The 19904-nt window shown below is 38.9% G+C and overlaps 1 protein-coding gene across 1 annotated transcript in view; it reads left to right on the forward strand.

Moving 5' to 3' along the window:
* The first annotated feature begins 4417 nt into the window (after positions 1 to 4417).
* LOC138963278 (xaa-Arg dipeptidase-like) overlaps positions 4418 to 19904 on the forward strand; it is a 31918-nt gene continuing 16431 nt past the window's right edge. Inside the window, exons 1-2 of the mRNA XM_070335339.1 lie at positions 4418 to 5074; positions 5503 to 5651. Coding sequence (XP_070191440.1) covers positions 4691 to 5074; positions 5503 to 5651 — 533 coding nt within the window. The 5' untranslated portion in view covers positions 4418 to 4690. The remainder of the gene's footprint in view (positions 5075 to 5502; positions 5652 to 19904) is intronic.

Raw genomic sequence — 19904 nt, forward strand, 5'->3', positions numbered from 1 at the left:
AGCTCGAGGTCCTTTAGCATCTTGGTGACAGAGCCAGGCTCTCTAGACTTATAGTCCTTGGTGATGAACCTGGCTGCTCTGTGTTGTACGCGCTCTAGTCGTTCAATGTCTTGCTTCACTGAGGTGGGGATCCCACACAACTGCAGCATACTCTAGGGTTGATCGTACCAGGGCAATGTATGCTGTGCGTCTGCAGGTCTGTGGGCAGTTTCGTAGATTTCGGCGGAGGAATCCAAGTGTTGATGATGCTCTGTTGCTGGTGGTCGTCACATGTGGTGACCACTTTACGGGTCGGATGAAATTTGGACACCGAGATAGGGGCTCTTGTCAACTTGCTTGAGGGTTGTTCCATCAAGGTTGTAGAAGAAGTTGGAAGTGGGCTTTGAACTAAGGATGTAGCACTTCTTTGCGTTGAATTTCATCCCCCATTTATGTGCCCACTGCTCCAGTTTTCTGAGGTCCTCTTGGAGAGTGAGGTGGTCCCGGAAGGTACGTATCTCTCTGTATAGTAGGCAGTCGTCTGCGAAAAGTCGTACCGTTGATTTCACAGACTGTGGTAGGTCGTTGATGTGGCACAGGAACAGCAAAGGGCCGAATACTGTGCCCTGTGGGACCCCTGACATGACTGTCACTTCCTCGGACTCCGTACCCTCCAGGACCACCCTCATACTGCGTTGGGTGAGGAAGCAAGTTATCCACTGGTGGACGGGACCCCTGACTCCGTAGTGGTGAAGTTTGCTCAGTAGCCTACCATGGGGTACGGTATCAAAGGCCTTGCTAAAATCCAGGATTGCCACATCAACTTATATACCAGCGTCATGTCAACAGGATGTGTTTCTGTTCAAAATGTCTACCCTCAACGGATCTTTCTCTGAGACACACAAGCGTCCGTGTGTGTGCAAGTGCCTGCAATGATGGAAACTGGAAACTAACCACACACAAACATCCTTTTGCGGGAAGGTTTAAGAACATATGCTCATATCTTGGATGTTAATTGAATTATAATGACTTAAGATCTAGGCCTACTTTGTATACCCGTCATTGCAGCGCAAGTGTCTGAACAGAAATCACAAACTTTCGCAAAATAAATAGTGTCAAAAATGTAAGTCCCCCCAAATCCCCCCCAGGTCGACCTCTCCAAGTCTCCTAAATGTCATCCTGTTTTGGTTTGGCTATCCAGAGACATCCTGAACTCAGGTCAAAATGAGTTCGGCTCATTCTCTCCCTGACAGGATGCCTTGAGTTTCCTTGTCTGGCTGTGTCTGGCAAGGAAACCGATTTTTTAAAACATATTTAGAGCTTTTTGTTATGTGTTATTGATATAAGCAGATTTGCGATCGTCGATAATGATTTTTCATGGTGTTTTGTAATTTTTAAATTACAAAGGAATTGAAATGTAAGACAGTTTCAAGCGATCTATTTTTCGCGGCTGTATTTACTGTGCAAACAACTCTAAATCAGTATGGCAAAAGTGTCACGTGATAATCAACCGTTTGGTTTCGGAGCTCACTGGAGCAGACGATTTTTTCTGTAACCAGTTGACAGTGATGAAACCATATATTACGGTCTCCTTCCGGCAGCAGTCCCAAAATTTCGACTTGTTTTGACCTTAGAGCGATGTCTTTACTATCATAACTGTGAAGAACAGAACGGAGATCACTGTCGAAGTCGGCCAATCTGCAATCATTTTCGTCTCGCGAACACTGATCTCAATGCTCGCGAAAACCATATGGGAGATAACTCTGTATTTTTACATTAAGTCAAGTTTTGACTAAATGTTCTAACGTAGAGGGGGGAATCGAGACGAGGGTGTGGTGTATGTGTGTGTGTGTCTGTGCGTGTGTGTGTGTAGAGCGATTCAGACTAAACTACTGGACCGATCTTTATGAAATTTGACATGAGAGTTCCTGGGTAGGATATCCCCAGACATTTTTTTCATTTTTTTGATAAATGTCTTTGATGACGTCATATCCGGCTTTTCGTGAAAGTTGAGGCGGCACTGTGACGCTCTCATTTTTCAACCAAATTGGTTGAAATTTTGGTCAAGTAGTCTTCGACGAAGCCCGGACTTCGGTATTGCATTTCAGCGTGGTGGCTTAAAAACTAATGAGTGAGTTTGGTCATTAAAAATCTGAAAATTGTAAAAAAAATATTTTTTTTTATAAAACGATCCAAATTTACGTTTATCTTATTCTCCATCATTTTCTGATTCCAAAAACATATAAATATGTTATATTTGGATTAAAAACAAGCTCTGAAAATTAAAAATATAAAAATTATTATCAAAATTAAATTTTCGAAATCAATTTAAAAACACTTTCATCTTATTCCTTGTCGGTTCCTGATTCCAAAAACATATAGATATGATATGTTTGGATTAAAAACACGCTCAGAAAGTTAAAACGAAGAGAGGTACAGAAAAGCGTGCTATCCTTCTCAGCGCAACTACTAAACCGCTCTTCTTGTCAATTTCACTGCCTTTGCCATGAGCATGAGCGGTGGACTGACGATGCTACGAGTATACGGTCTTGCTGAAAAATTGCATTGCGTTCAGTTTCATTCTGTGACTTCGACAGCTACTTGACTAAATGTTGTATTTTCGCCTTACGCGACTTGTTGTTTTGATAGATTCGCGTAGGACTGTAGCGTCCGATCAGGGAGAGAATGAGCCGAACTCATTTTGACCTGCGTTCAGGATGATCCAGAAACTGCAGTGACAACCGTATGAAATAAACGGTATGACCGTGTCGTAGCATCTTGTCGTCATGCATGGTAATGCTATGTCCGCATTGAGTGCGGATTTTTACAAATAATTAGAACAAATCCGCTTTATTTTTACGCTTTATCCAAATGTGGGGTGGGTGAATCCTGATTTTCAGCTGATCGGGTAGTGAGATTTGGTGGAGATTTTCTTGACAGAAATTCTGCAACTAGATCTAATAATGGGCATTACGGGCTTTAGGAAATGAGCAGATTGCACTCGTACTAGATTCTCGTCGTCTCCTTCATAATTCCTGACTTTATTTTAGAGGTAATTTAGAACGGGAAAGCTTGAACTAAAACTAAAGGGTTAGATAAAGGAGCTGACAAATGACTTGCAACAATTACTGAATGCAGCCAATCTTGAACTGTCTGTCTGTCTGTGCTCGCCGGGTATGAGTGTGCAATGTGTATGTGCAGGGGTGTATGCGTTGTGTGCTGTATGTTTGTGTGTGTGTATCTGTCTTTATTCCCCCCTCTGCTTCTTTACCTCTGTAAACTTGTAGAGCTAGTTATTTTTCGATAATGACCCAGCAACCAAACAAATAACGAGCCAGCAACAGCCTGAATCCTCGATAGTGCAATGGGTTGAGAAGCTGTTCTGTTTCGGTACTACTTTTGCGACTGAAAAGTTCCGAACGCTCTATACGTACGAAGTATACATCTCTGGAGCAAACAATACAAACATACCGCATTTAAATTAACAACTACAGGCCTGAACACATGAATCTCCATATAAAATCCATGAGTTCGGTTGTTTTCTGAATCTAGATCTGCCGTGCACAAACCGTTCATCACAAGCAAATTCCCAAGGCAAGTAACTCATACTCTGGCGACAAGAGTAGTTCCCCTTCTTTTAACGCAGTTTCTTCGACAACACTGACTGCAATCCGACGGTCAGTTTTCAACAATATTTCATTTTATAAACAGATCACACGCAACCAAATGCACACATCTCATCAATTTAAACAACATAAAGCGGTTTCATACACTATTTTCCCCAGAAAACTGAACTTCATACAGTAATTAACGTTGGAACACGGGTGCAAAAGTTCGTCTGCTAGTCCCATTTGACGAAAGAACATTTACTAAGCGATACTAAAACATAAACAGAACACACAATATCTGCCTTTACCGCCACAGCAGAATAACAGCATATCTGTGTACTTGATTTTAGTCCAAAACAGGGAAACTGAAAAGAAGTGTTAACAGAATGGAATGATTTGCACGGAACTATACAACCGCGCATTAATCGATCGCCTGCGCAGGTTGACTGGTTGAGTGATTCGGATTCGATCAAACTTTCGCACAAAAACTCCTGTTTTTTTGGAATAACTGAAGAAAGGAGGAATAAAGAGGTTACACACCTCGTCTCAGTGATTATTAAAAATAATGGTCTCAGTTCGCGGTCATGAAAAAGCTCGCTGAAGCTCGCATTTTTCATGATCCGCTAACTTCGACCATTATTTTTAATAATCACTGAGACTCGGCATGTAACCTCTACGTATCTGTATGTTACGCTGCACTTGTAGGACAAGTCATCCAGATGTCTGGATGTGTGTGTGTGTGTGTGTGTGTGTGTGGTATGATAGCGAGAGAGACACACAAAAGACATACAGTCATACCGAGTATTACGCTCGTCCTGTACAGTAAAATGCAGGATTAGGTTGCTTTGCAATTCTGTTTCTGTGACGCACAGCAGACAGCCACATTATCCGTGCAAGGGAGGTAAGTAACTTTAACTATCCTTGACCTAAATGAAAGACATAAATATTGTACACCACGACTGACTGGTGTAAAACACAGTGTACCAGAAAGATATTTCAGATTGCAGCAGACGTAACTACTGCACGGTCTTAGCCATCCAAAGGTGCACAAGATAGTGCATGTTCAAGATTGTACCGTGTAGCAGACGACAACCTCGGGAAAAATGGCGGACGAGCAGAAGCTAAAAAGGATAGCATGTGAAGTCATTGACGAATTCAGCCCTCAACTGAAGATTCTGAGTCGCGACATCTGGAACCACCCTGAGCTCTGCTACGAAGAAAAGTATGCGCACCAGCGGATAACAGGTTTTCTGCAAGAACGAGGTTTTCATGTTGAGAGAAGCTACAAACTCGACACAGCATTCCGTGCTCAACCCGAGGGAGGGAGTGGGAGTGGCGGGCCGAATGTTGCTGTACTGTGCGAGTATGATGCTTTGCCGGAGATCGGACACGCTTGTGGTCATAACTTGATCGCTACAGTGGGTGTTGCGGCATCTCTTGGAATTCAGGCGGCTCTTCAGTCTCCAGATTTTCAAGGAAAAGGCAGGGTAAAGTTCACCACAGGAGATAATGGTCAACGTAGAGTATGGTATTGGTAATTAATCTCCCTTGAACCGCCCGCCCCCGCCTCCCTTTCTCTCTCTCTCTCTCTCCCTCCCCCTGATTGATAAGCTTCAGTAATAGAGAAGTAGAATGAGAATCAAAGTATTTATCCAGTACATTTCAATGCGAGCATTTTGGTAGTAGTAGTAGATCTAATGGAACAACCGATTTGTCAACATGTTTACACTACAGGTGATGCACATAACTCGGGGCTCCCCACACTCCAAAGTTGATCACACACTCAATATTTATCATAAAGATTCTCTCTGACACTTTCAAGCTTTTTAATGCAGATATCAAGCTCTTTGAAGGACCGAATTTATTAGCATGGGAGCTTTAAATACGGATGTATGTGCGTGTTGTGTAAACGCAGTTGACAGTGGTGGGCACCCCTGCAGAGGAGGCGGGGGGAGGCAAGATCGACCTGATCAACAGCGGAGCCTTTGCAGATGTTGATGTGGCCATGATGGCTCACCCTGCCCTCTTCAACCTGGAAAAGCCTCACGCTCTTGCCATGACAGAGTAAGTCTGCGCTTTTTTTTTGTTTTTTTTGTTTTTGTTTTAGTTTGCTGTTTGGGTGGGGGGGGGGGGGGGGATTGTTGAAAGGAGATGGGATTGGATGGAGAGTTACTTTATGATAAATGCACTAAGTATCTCTAGAACAAATGTAACCGAGTGCTAGAAGCACAAGAATCATCTTTGGAGGCAAAGCCAGTCCAACAGTTACAAGATTGAGATTTTAGGGCCAAGTTAATAGTCCTTTAAAAACTGTAAAACAGTTACAAGATTGAGATTTTAGGGCTAAGTTAATAGTACTTTCAAAACTGTCAAACAGTTACAAGATTGAGATTTTAAGGCCAAGTTAATAGTCCTTTAAAAACTGTCAAACAGTTACAAGATTGAGATTTTAGGGCCAAGTTAATATAGTCCTTTAAAAACTGTCAAACAGTTACGAGATTGAGATTTTAGGGCCAAGTTAATAGTCCTTTAAAAACTGTCAAACAGTTACAAGATTGAGATTTTAGGGCTAAGTTAATAGTCCTTTCAAAACTGTCAAACAGTTACAAAATTGAGATTTTAGGGCCAAGTTAATAGTCCTTTAAAAACTGTCAAACAGTTACAAGATTGAGATTTTAGGGCCAAGTTAATAGTCCTTTAAAAACTGTCAAACAGTTACAAGATTGAGATTTTAGGGCTAAGTTAATAGTCCTTTCAAAACTGTCAAACAGTTACAAGATTGAGATTTTAGGGCTAAGTTAATAGTCCTTTCAAAACTGTCAAACAGTTACAAGATTGAGATTTTAGGGCCAAGTTAATAGTCCTTTAAAAACTGTCAAACAGTTACAAGATTGAGATTTTAGGGCTAAGTTAATAGTCCTTTCAAAACTGTCAACCAGTTACAAGATTGAGATGTTAGGGCTAAGTTAATAGTCCTTTCAAAACTGTCAAACAGTTACAAGATTGAGATTTTAGGGCTAAGTTAATAGTCCTTTAAAAACTGTCAAACAGTTACAAGATTGAGATTTTAGGGCCAAGTTAATAGTCCTTTAAAAACTGTCAAACAGTTACAAGATTGAGATTTTAGGGCTAAGTTAATAGTCCTTTCAAAACTGTCAAACAGTTACAAGATTGAGATTTTAGGGCTAAGTTAATAGTCCTTTCAAAACTGTCAAACAGTTACAAGATTGAGATTTTAGGGCCAAGTTAATAGTCCTTTCAAAACTGTCAAACAGTTACAAGATTGAGATTTTAGGGCTAAGTTAATAGTCCTTTCAAAACTGTCAAACAGTTACAAGATTGAGATTTTAGGGCTAAGTTAATAGTCCTTTAAAAACTGTCAAACAGTTACAAGATTGAGATTTTAGGGCCAAGTTAATAGTCCTTTAAAAACTGTCAAACAGTTACAAGATTGAGATTTTAGGGCTAAGTTAATAGTCCTTTCAAAACTGTCAAACAGTTACAAGATTGAGATTTTAGGGCTAAGTTAATAGTCCTTTCAAAACTGTCAAACAGTTACAAGATTGAGATTTTAGGGCCAAGTTAATAGTCCTTTCAAAACTGTCAAACAGTTACAAGATTGAGATTTTAGGGCCAAGTTAATAGTCCTAGAGAAAGGGAGAATGTACGTTCTGGCTCACCGATTCCGACAGACCCTAAATATTAACGCAAAATAGGCTTCTGGACTAAACTTTTACTAAAATGAAACATGCGACAAAATCAGAAAAATACTGCATAAATCCATACACAAAAAAACAACAGTAAAGTAAGGTTGTTTTGAACCAATGCCGGGTCTGTCGGAATCAGTAACCCAGAACCTGGTTAAGCCACTTTATTTTTAGACGCTCTCCAAACAGCCAGCGTGTGTTTTGCCAGGCCTGCAACCTGGTTAAGCCACTTTATTTTTAGACGCTCTCCAAAGAGCCAGCGTGTGTTTGTCATTTTTCCTGGTGCTGTGGTGGTGTGAAGACGTGTTTTCTGTGAGAAAAGTGTTTTGCCTGTCTCAAGAATCTATAGGGTTAGCTCAGGAAGTTAGAGAAGCAAACGCTGCACAACAAGCTCTGTTGGATTATTCTAGACAATCAACTTATTTAATTCTTCCTGAAAATATGAATCAGCAAACAGAACAAGAAGTTAGGAATTTATCACAGTCAGACACTTCTTCTAGTATGGAGCAGGATGATCATGGACTTCATACTGGGCTCAGTCAAGACTTTGAGGTGATTGATTTAGAAAGTACCGAATGTGATCAATTCATTAACTTTGAAAGTGTGCAAGTTAAAACAGAAGTTGACACTGAAAAACTAGAGAGTTTAAAAAAACACATTGAGTACCATACAAAACTTCTTGAATTTTACAAACAACTTGATTCAATTTTCCAAGAGAGAGGACATAAGGCTGCAGAAGAGTTTGAATTGAAAGCAAATCTCCCCAAAAAGCCAATACCTGTTACCTTCCAAAACAAACGGGGAAAGAAATCAAAAGTCTTGACTTCACTTAGAGGGTCGGAGCTCCTAGAGGGTCTAAAAAATCATCTGTACTATGATGGTTCAACAAGCGAATCTTTGTTGTTTAGTACAAGCCGAACAACAGATATTGAGGAACTCAAACAAAAGCTTCTTGTTTGTGAAAAACAATACAAAAGTAAAGCAACAGATACCCTAAAAATTGTGGTTGTTTATGGACAATATTTAGAAGTGCTGAGGAATAGACATTTTGGAAGATTCAAGGGTGTTTGTTTAGAAGTGTTACGTATAACACCTAGATGGGCGAGAGATCTCATTAACATAAGCATTCTTCTCAAGACATATCCCAAATTCCAACAACTAAATCTTCCAATAAAAACAATGTTGTCTCTTCGCAAGCACATCCATCAAGCCTTGGAAAACAATGAAGAGGAAGCAGCTTTTTGGATTGGTAAGTGTTATTTCTCTCTATTGCATACATTTGTTTACTGGTAACCAACGAGGGGATCTGCAGTTCCCCTCCTTAGTAACGATGAGCATAATGGTTTATTTTTAGTATAGCTCTATTAAATATGTATTTGTTTACCTGTAACTAAGTAGAGGAACTGCATTTCCCCTCCTTAGCAACGATGAGCTGGATTGGTCAGTGTTATTTCTCTCTATAGCATACATTTGTTTACCCGTAACTAAGTAGAGGAACTGCATTTCCCCTCCTTAGCAACGATGAGCTGGATTGGTCAGTGTTATTTCTCTCTATAGCATACATTTGTTTACCTGTAACTAAGTAGAGGAACTGCATTTCCCCTCCTTAGCTACAAGTTTTCATTCTTTTTGTTTATGTTTTCAGAATAACCGGTGGATCCGGCCGGGAAAACTGCTCTACTTCGCTTCAAAGGCTGCCTTCGGGCGGCCGCCGAGTGTTAACTTATTCAATTGACTTGTTTATTTTATTCAAGCTTTTGATAAGTGTACTTGGTGGCTGCTTTGAAACTCAACAAAGCCTACTAACTCCCCTTTCACAAACACTTCCCAAACGCAAGCAACGTCCTTTTCCCCGCTGCAGTCAAAACAAAGCTGTCATAGCGGGTTTTCCCGATTGACAAAAATTCTTATTACACACTCAGACTATTTGGAGCCGCGTTTGTTCTCCAGTGCCCAATTGCATAAGAATATTCTGGTGATGAATAAACGCGCTTTGTGTCATTAGCATCTAAAGATTTCTTGTTTACAATAGTTGTGTTGATCTGATGAAGCGCGGAACTGATCTTAGGGTTGTCATGGTGAAACACTCGCTTCTGAAACAGTGCTTCCTTGTAGTTATCATGCGATATGCTCGACTTTACAACCTGTTTGCTTACACCCTTTGCTTTTTTAACCACCCCTTTCTCACTTGCAACACTGTACATCTTTGCACGCAATCCAACATACTCCTTAATTATCTTCCCATTCATTTCATCTTTCATCTTTCCAATAACCTTCTTGTTAACATTTGAGTGCAATGGTGATTCTTTAGGGTAGTCGCAAGTGTCATAAAAAGAATCTTTTCCTTTTACTGCAGGACTTTCAGCTTCTAGATCTTTGTAAATGTCATCCGCTGGAATGTCAAGTAAGAATGAATCTGTGTCTGTGTAAAGTACTCTCGATTTGGGATATCTTGGTTTCAAATAATCATACAAAAACTCAAGCATCAACAGTTTTGACAACTCTAGCACAGTAAAGCCTATGAATACTGGTTTGTCAAGCTTGACTACAAGTTTTTTCATTAAGATACCATACAGCTGTTCATGAAAGTATTTAAAGTCTTGATACTGTGGTTTGGATGTCAGCTTGATGGCCTCATTTTCTCTTGTAACAAGTCTAACATCCTTTCTCTTGTGTGGGTTTTCCATTGTCTTACCAAAGCAACTGTTGTTCATCAGTTTAAAAAAGTCTTTCTCTGATGCATCAGCGGCTTTGGTTCTCAGTTCTGTGTTTTTCATGATGTAAGGTTTCATAAACTGTTCTTGATCAAATAAAATTATACGATGAACAGCCTTCAAAATTAATCCATGTCTAATGTAAAACTGTAACAGTCTGTAGTGACACACATACTTCTTTTTGTGAAACAGATTGGGCACCAGCTTTGGAGGTTCTCTTGGGTTTACTTTTAACCTCTCAGCCGCTAAAGGATAATCATTATGTAGATCATGAAGTGATAGTGGATAGTCTAAGTCAACTTCTAGTATCCATCCCTTTCGACTGTCTGGACCTGCTTTTAATATTGTCAGCACAACACATTGTGAAAATGGTCCTGAATAGATCTTAAAGTTCCGAAGTGGAAGCGTCTGACACATTGCCCAACCATACAAATTGTTTGCATCTAGATACATGATGTAATTAGAAGGTTTCATAGGATCAAAGTCGTCCAAGTATTTGTTGTTGGCTTTGCAGTAATTGTGTGAAGCCATACTGATTCCTCCACGTAGTCCATTTTCAATCATCTGAAGTGTAGGTAGATCTGATAGCAAGTCAATCTTTACTCCTGTAAATCTAAGAAATGCATCCCAGCTCATGCCTGGTGCAGATATGTAATGTGAAGGATCTAGATTGTAGTGCTTCATACATGTTCTTCTGTAATTCTCAAATATATCTGCAAGTAAACAAACATCAGCCAACAAATATTGATCATGATAATCACCCATTGTATTACATCCTAATTTATTCCATGCAGTCTTAGCGTGTTCATAGTCTTCGTCACTTATACCTTTACCCTTCAGCCGTGAGAAGTAAGCATCCTTTGGTGGTAACTCATCTTCATCAAACCTCTCCCACGAATCCATGTATTCATATGGATAGACTCCCTTTCTAACTAAGTCACTGTCAAAGTACTTACATGTGATTGGGAAAGCAGTTAGTGATGAAGATAAAGACTCAAGTGTTCCCATCAGATGTTGAGCAGAATCGTAGAAGTATAAACTATTCAGAGTGAAGGCCATGTACTTTTCTGAAGACTGCGCAATGCATCTTGCTTTGTATTCATCAGTTACTGCCTGCATGATCAGATGTGAATCATAACCGCGCAAGTTATGGAAGAAGATTGGAAGCTTCCAAGTCTTAGGATCAAACTTTAATTGTAGATTACATTTGCTGTGTGCTGCTCCTCGGAACTGCCCACTTACATGATCATGATCTCTTACTATTGGATTGTCTGGGTTTGGTGTTAGACTTTGTTCGCATATCCAACACTGTGTGGTAGAGTTAAACTGTTCTTGGTCTTCAGGTTTCATAACAATGTCTGAAAGATTCAGTTGTTTGGAGCAGTCATTTCGCACTTGGTTCATTTGCTGTAAGAAGTTCTTTGCTGCATTAGGTCCTCTGTACAATTGCGGTTTAGAATGTTTACCATCTGAACTAACAACAATAAATGCATATGAACAGACTTGATGATTACTTAGAGTTACTGTTTTAGGTAGGTCTTTTGGTAAAGGTCCTTCATATGGCACAATGATAGATTCAAAGTCAGCATAAACAACATAAGGACTTTTCTGTAGTTTGCATACATTCTTAAAATACACTTTGCTGTCTGGCGGTGGTGTTGTTAACTTCACAACCGCATCATCAACGCTCTTACAATGTTGCTTGTGTATAAGTGCTGCATGAATTGATGGAATACGCAAGAGACATCGCCTACAAAAGTCTTGTTTACTATTGTGATTGCTTGTGCTCGCCATCAGTCTACTCATTGTACGAATCAAAGTGTAATGATATTTTACACCATCAGTCATTAGTAACATGTCAACATGGTTAGTATCACAATCACCAATCGTTGGTGAGTTCTTTGATATTCTGACTGGTTTCAGTTCATCTTCCTCATCCCACGTGTAAACATTTACGGTGATGGGTTTGTTTTGCTGTTCAAATTTGTCAATGCTTGTAATGCTGACAGGAAATTCAATACCAGTAAAGTTTAGTTTATTTCTGTATGCATGATAGTTCGACACTCTTTCTGCATTTTTCTTTACACTGTACAGTCTTGCCAGAACACACCACATAAAACATTTGTCATCATCATTCTTTATGTTCAGCACAGCACGTTTTTTGACAAGAGCAGGAGGTAAAGGTATGTAACTTCTACCTCTGATGGGGGCAAATTTACTTAGCTTCAATTCTATTTTTAGAATTTCACCTTCTGACCATCCGGATCCTTTCATCTTTGCATCCTCTGCAGCTTGCTCAAACCGTTTCATCATTTCATCTGCCCAGTTTCCATTCAATTCTGCCATAGAATTAAGTGCTAGTTGTCTGGTTGAAACATGAACTTCTAGCACCTCATCACTGACTGTTTTGTATTTTATTAAACTGACTATCTGCACTTTTACTGGAGGTTCAATCAACAAATTGTTTGGAATTTGTTCAATGGCGTCTTGCACACTGGACTGCACATTTTGAGGATCCGTTACTTGTAATTCAACGGTGTCAAATACTGTCGATAAAGATTCTAATACAGAGTCTTCCATCGCTGTGAGTTTGATTTTATAACTCAAAATAAAAATATAAATTAAAAAAATGAAGTTGCTTAGAATTCTTTCTCAGAGCTTCCATTTTTGTTAACACTATAAAATCTGAAATAAAAAATCATTTAACATTTGTACCACGTGGAACTAATTGTAATTCCTCTTTTACAAAGGCTCTTTGCGGTGCTGGTTCTCTCAAGTAATATATAGGTGGATTTGTCTCTACTACTCTCTTGATTTCATGAATGTCAATACTCCAGATTGGATCCGTTGCACGCTTCCTGCTGTCACCCTCAGCTTCACCGGGTGCATATAAATATCTGACTTTCTGATTGAAAGGTAGTAATGCCACTGGTGTTGTTGACTTTGGAGCAACAGGTATTGTTTTCTGTTTGATTGCATCAACTGGTCTTAACCCTGTAGCTTTAAATACCTCCAGATTCATTGCTCTAAGTACTGATGGTAATCTTTTGACCCATTCAGTGTTACGCAATTTACTTTCTGTGTCCAAAAATTCCTGATGGTACTGATATGAAAACAGTTTTTCTGCCAACTGTTTGTTAAAGCTCTCAACAATAGCCTGTGACCTGTGGTTTCCTGGAATACCTCTCTTCACTGTAACATGATGTTTTAACAGAAGCTGGTTGACAGCTCCTTTAAACTCCTTACCATCATCGCACTGAATCATTCTGGGATACTTTAGTGGTCCACGTCTGTAAATTTCTTGCAGGGCAACAGCTGTAGCTATAGCACTTTTCTCTGTCAACGGTTCAGCATCTTTGTATCTTGTTGCAACATCAACTACAGTCAGTGCATACTTATATTTCTTCCTTCTGACTGTGTCATGCGGTAAATACAGCAGGTCTATTTGATGAGTGTCATTCGGTTTAATGTTAACAAAGTGTGGTCGTGTAATTTTTCTTGGTGCAGGTAAATAGATCTGCCAAACTGCCTGCTTTGACAACCATTTCTTTGCTATATCTTGAGAAACACCTGCTGCGTCACTGAGCTTGTCAATAGCAGTTCTTCCTTTCCAGTATCCTTTTGGGGAATAATATATTTTAGATAACAAAGCATCACTCATGGTTTTTTAAATGACAGAATATTAAGATTTGACAGCACGCGCAATAAAGTAAACAACAGCCATACCAATAACAATGAAAACAATCTCGCCCACCTTCTGCTCTTCTGAAGGCTGATAAAAGTCACCCAGTTTTGGAGGAGCACTTGTCTTCATTTTCTTTCCAGTTACAAGATAGTATTCTTGAATGGCTGCATCAACATTGTCAAAGGTTTTGTTTGCATGTCCTTGCTGCCTGAGTTTATCATTCATAAAGTCTAACTGCGCAATTCGTTTCTTCTCGTATTCATCCTGTGCTTTCGCCAGTTGTTCCATGGCTTTGTTGTGCCTTTCCCTCTCTTCACCATTTTGCAGTTTAGAAAACAAATAGTTGCTGCCAGAAAATGCAAGCGCATTTACAATCGCACCTCCCACCATCATAACCAAGCTAGCCATTTTATTGTCTTACATGTTTATATTTTCTGGAATAATTCCTTGCTTCACCAGGAAGTCTTTTGTTGCAAAGGAAGCTGTCACAACACCAATTAGTTTAGCACCGTCTTCGAAGTCTAACTTTCCCAAGTCGGCTGGTTTCATTCTGAGGAGACTTTTACCCAGCATTGTGTAACCTACACTCAAGCCTCCAATCACTGCAGCGTGATAAACTAGATTAACTATTGTCTTTTCAGAACTCATTTTTATGTTATCAAAATTAAAATATTAAAATTATTCCATATGAAATGAATCCACTGCAGGTACTACTGTGGGCTTTTTTATTGTTTGTACTGCTTTGTTTGTTGGTTTTGGTGTTTCTGATTTTGGTGTTTCTGATTTTGGTGTTTCTGACACTTTATATTTGCCTTGCCAAAGTTTGTAAAGCAAGTATCCACCTCCTCCAACAACAGCTGCTACAGCTACTTTTCTGTATGATAGAAATGAAGATTTTAATTCTTGATCAGTTTGTGTGACCTTAGTCACTTCAGGAATGTTTGGTGTCTGCTCAACTTCAGACATAATGTTCTGCTTTGCCTTTTGATTTAACTTTTTTTGTCTGTTCCATTCGGCTAGTTTTTTTCCTGCTTCTACTCTACCAGGTTTCTTTGTCACTGTGTTCACTTCTGGTATTTTCGTCTGCTCCACTGTCTGCTTCAACTGATCTGTCATCTTTTTTATTCTGAAAATTAATGTGTTTGAAAGTAATTAATCCAGCAACAAATGGTACTAATAAAGCACCAAATCGATAATACAGGCCACAGGCAAGAGATTCGAGGGACTTGGAAACAACAGGGTCATGAGTTAGATCATGTGTTAAGTCTTCCTCCGAGTCGAGAGGTGTAAAATGTCCAAAAATCTTTGTGTACAAACCTATAACAGTCTGTCCAATACTTCTAACCATCTTAGAACCAAGCACTGATTCATACCGTCCATGATACTTTTCTATATCTTCTGAGGAAAGATGTTGTACTTCTTCCACAGTTAACTGCTGCCCAAGGTAGTGTTTTGTTTTTCCACAAACAGCAAGTGAATACAATCTTTCTTTTTTATCAGGTATAGTCCTACTGTCACAGATTTCAATATCTGTAGCAGTCTGCATCAGCAATTCATCACAGTTCATTTTATTTTGATGCAGAATAAAATAAAAATCTAGTAATTAAACTTGAGTAAGAACTTAGGTAGGAACTTAACAAGAACTTAGGTAGGAACTTGAGTAAGAACTTAGGTAGGAACTTGACAAGAACTTAGTAAGAACTTGACAAGAACTTGACAAGAACTTGAGTAAGAACTTGAGTAAGAACTTGACAAGAACTTGAGTAAGAACTTGACAAGAACTTAGCAAGGATTTCTACAAACATACATACTGAACTGGTTGATCAGTTTTTAAAACCAGTTTCGAGTGCTTAGAAGATTTCAGATTATTCTTTATTCTTTCTCTCTCCTGTTTGTTTTCAATGACATCATTTTCTCGAAGACACTCTTCAAAACTGTCACGGTCCTTTGAATAGAACAATGTTATTGTTTTGAGTTGCTCTCTAAAGTCTTTCAGAACTGCATTGTATTTTTGTGTTAATATCCAAACTGATATTAATGCATGTCGTCCACTGAATGCAAGCTTTGCTAGTGCACTTTTCTTTCTAACAATGTCACGTTCTGCTGCACAGTCATCAATAATAAACAGTGTTGGCGTGTTCTGAAAAAGATCGAAATAATGCTCCAAGCAAACATTTAGACGATCAGAAGGATTTACAATAAATATATTTTGATCAGACCATATGAATTTTCTCTCCTTGTATGTTCTGTTATGCTTTATGGTTGGACAGAATATGACTATGTGTTCAAAGTGATTTATGTAAACAGTCTGTAATAAATCCAAAACATATCTTGTTTTGCCGCAACCTGTTGCCCCACAAATCAAAGAACAGTGTGGATCTTTTGGAAGAAAATCTAGATACTTCATTTTAACACGTTCAATAAACAATATCCTGTAATCTGCTTTCAGAGATGTTTAACTGCGCATCTGACACAACAAACACGTAGATCTTAACTGATTTACTACTACTCCCTACTTCCTTTTCAATTTGTATTGTGATTCCTTCTGATCCGTTTTCAATTCGCCTTCCACTTCCATGCAGTTTGTTGTCGTCAGTTGTTCTGAGATCCAGCCATAACGCATATTTATTTGTCAAGAAATCTTCTACGCCAACACCGTGTAAATGTAGATCTTTAGCCACAAGATCAGATGTTGGGTCTTTCAATCTTCCTCCAGTAAAGTACTTTCTTGCTTCATCATAGTGTTGGTATGGCAGCATGCCAGATGCAAATATTTGGTTTGGCTGCCCTTCAATTGTGCAATATACTCTATTGATTAGTGGATTGTAAAACTTTTCTATTTGCCTTTCATATGAATCTTTTGGTTCCTCAAACAACATAAGTATTCCCTTCATTGACCTAGCTGGTGTATTCAAGTTAATGTTCCAGATTGGATCAGCCTGGCTTTTTGAAAGTGTACTGTGATTCAACACTCTTTCATAATAGATAGGCAGCTTAGAACTGTACTGATTTTCTATAAGTCTAGCCAGTTCAGGATGGTTTACAACATCAAACTCTAAAGAAATTCCAGACACCTTATACTTTGCTTCCGGGTCTTGTGAAAGCATAACACGATCATAACTATTGAAAGTCAGGTCGTATGACAGCCTGTCACGCAATGCTCCTTGATAGAAGGGAGGATGTGAATTTATGAGTTCAAAGTCAAGTGGAATACAAAATTTGTTTCCAAAAGCAACATTGACAGCGTTATCTTTTTTGTTGTCAGCTTTATCTCCTGCTCCTATTCTAACTTTTATCCCATTGTCTGACTGAATCCCTTGAAACACTCTGTTTTTCTTTTCATTGTCAGTCAACCAATTATCTGCATAAACTAAAAAAACATCTGCATTATTCAATGACATCACTTCCCGCCCTTCCAGTTTGACAGTAATCTTCCTCACAATTGCTCTTCCTACATTATAAGCCAAAGTCCTATTTTCATCTGAGCCAGATTCTAATTCTAATTTGAATGATAGTCTTACAGTGCCTGGTACAATAACATCGTTCTTACCTAGATTAGGAAACCTAACAGTAAGTATTTCATTCTGATCAATAGTAGAAGGATTATTTGTAACTATAACTGTTTGCCTTATTCCTTTTACCCCGAGAGGTTCTTTCAGCCTTCTGTAAGGATCAAGAACAGAACCGAACGATTGTGCCATCTTTTTTTATTTTCAAAATAAAAAATAAGTTACAAATGGCAGAAGGTGGATTTGAAGATTTATTTGAGCCAGCGGACGACATGAGCGAAGCAATCCCTTTGGTTCCCTACCATCATTCACTGCATTATGAGGTGGCACGACATGAACTTCTGGAAGGTAAAGTTAGAGATTTCTACAAAAGTTTAGGAGAAGAACCTGATGTTTTAGATCCAAACCAGTTCAAAATGGAAGCAAATCATTTATATACAACTAGCGATAAAGGAGAAAAAGTCCAACTTACATATAAATCTAATCCTGCTAAGTTTCTATCAAAAGTTTCACTAAAACAAAAACTTACTGCTAATCGACTTAGGCAATTAGATATTGCGCCTAGCACACGGTCATCACCTTCCCATGTTGTTTCCTTACTTCAACAAGCAGAACTAGGACTACCAACTGCTACTCAAATAGAATCTGTTCCATTGCAAGATCTTAATAAACTTGCAGATGAGGCTGATCAACTTATACAAGAGATAGAGACTTCTTTTTCTGAGGAAACTTCACTGAAGACTCCACATGAACTATTACCTATGAGAGAAATAGAAGCCCTTAATCAATCACTACAAACCATCAGAGGTGAAATAGCAAATAATCTGTCAAAACTAGGTCAGCTGGATGAAGATATAAACAAAGAGAAACAAAAACTTGCTGATGCTGATGATTTGAACCTAGAACAAGAAGTAAAAAACAGAATTTCTAAGCGTTTAAAAGATTTGCAGGAGGAGAAAGCCATAAGGTTAGAAGTTCTAAGTAACAATAGAGAACAACTGAGAACACAGGTCAGCAGAATAAAAAATACAATTCAAAGAATCCTTTACGAAGACACAACTCTTGCTGAAAGAATTAGAACGCTTTTCAGAGAGCAGGGAATCACAATAGCTAGTATACTAACTGCGTTAGGATTTGCAATAAGCACATTAGTGTTAACACTCACAGGTGGCACTGTCACACCTCCACCTCCACCTTCACCTTCATCTCCATCTGATCCGGGATGGGTAAAGAAACAACTCAAACACATTGCAGAACTATTAAAGAAACTAGCAGCAAAAGCTTTGGGTGCACTTCCAGGAATCATTGGTTCAATTGTTAGCTGGCTGTTATCTTTTGCAGGTAAAGTTGTTGGTTTCATGGCTGAACATCTCTGGACTCTAATAGTTTTAATTGCAGGTGTTCTGCTAACGAGAATAAAGCAAAAGTAAGCCTACACCCACTCCACCAATTACTAGAGCAGTCTTCTGCGATTCATGATCATCACTAATACTAACAGCTTGATCATCACTAGTGACAGAATGATCTTCACCTGCAGCCCGATCTTCACTTGTCACGCTTTGTTTCTGTTCATTGTGATATGGCTGTAACATCGTTCTGATTTCTGAATTCAGTTCTTCACCCTTTCCAAGCGGCTGGGTGTCACTAGCAATAATGATTTCATTGTTATAATTTGTTATTGTTCCAATCTGCAGCTGGAGATCAGAAGGTAACATGTAAAGGCCGTTACCAACAGCAAAGTCAACTTTTGATCTTGCATAACGGAGAGAGTCTTGATACCTTTTGATGCTGGAAGGCAGATCAACTGCAGAGTTTATGACATCTTCTAAATTTGATAACAACTGTTTCTGTGCATCAAACCCTGTGCTTGTTCTTATTATGTTTGATCGTGTCTGTGCCTGCGAGCCTAGCAAGCACCACGCATATGTTCGGATAGATTCATTGATCCTTTCAACACCTGATCCAGTGAAACCTTTGCCGGTGTCTAATATAAAAGTAGTCCATGCATTGTGGTGCTCTTGTTCTATTGATCCTAACTGTACCTGCACATTTGAAGAAAAAGATGTATGACCTGGCCAGTAATCAAAATTATACCTCCTGTGGACACCCCATAAATATAGTGTTCCCATGCCATGGTTTTTGTCTTGCTTTTGCCTAAAGTCGGTCTTAAAATCTATATTGAATTCATTGCAGAGACGCTCATACACTTTCATGTTTATCCTATTGTTGAATGGGTTCCAGCTCTTTTCATGCGGCATTGGTGCCTGAAGTTCAGACAAGATTCTCCTGCACTGATAGTAAACGTGAAATGTGTACACACACTTTGTCAGTAAGTTTGAATTATTCATGTGGTCTGCATAGGACACTCCACATCCTGTGGTTGCACAGAATATTGCAAAGTTTAACTGATTCTGATAGAACTGAATTGGGTGAGAGTTCCACATCTTTGGAACACTATCATTTTTGATTGGGGGATTTAGGTAAGAATGGAATGGGTCAGGCACTTTAACGCGAATGGATTGTGTTTCTGTTACAGCAAAGTCCAACTCATGGAAAGAAATAGTCTTTGGATTGTAATATGGTCCAGTTTTGTATTTAACGTCTTTGTTGAATTTATACTGACTCATTTTTGTTGTTGAATAAAAAATGTTTATCACACTAACAAATGTGAAGACTAGTGTGCCAGTTAAACTTGCAAACCC

The sequence above is a fragment of the Littorina saxatilis genome, linkage group LG3, assembly GCF_037325665.1.
Source record: "Littorina saxatilis isolate snail1 linkage group LG3, US_GU_Lsax_2.0, whole genome shotgun sequence".
NCBI lineage: Eukaryota > Metazoa > Mollusca > Gastropoda > Littorinimorpha > Littorinidae > Littorina > Littorina saxatilis.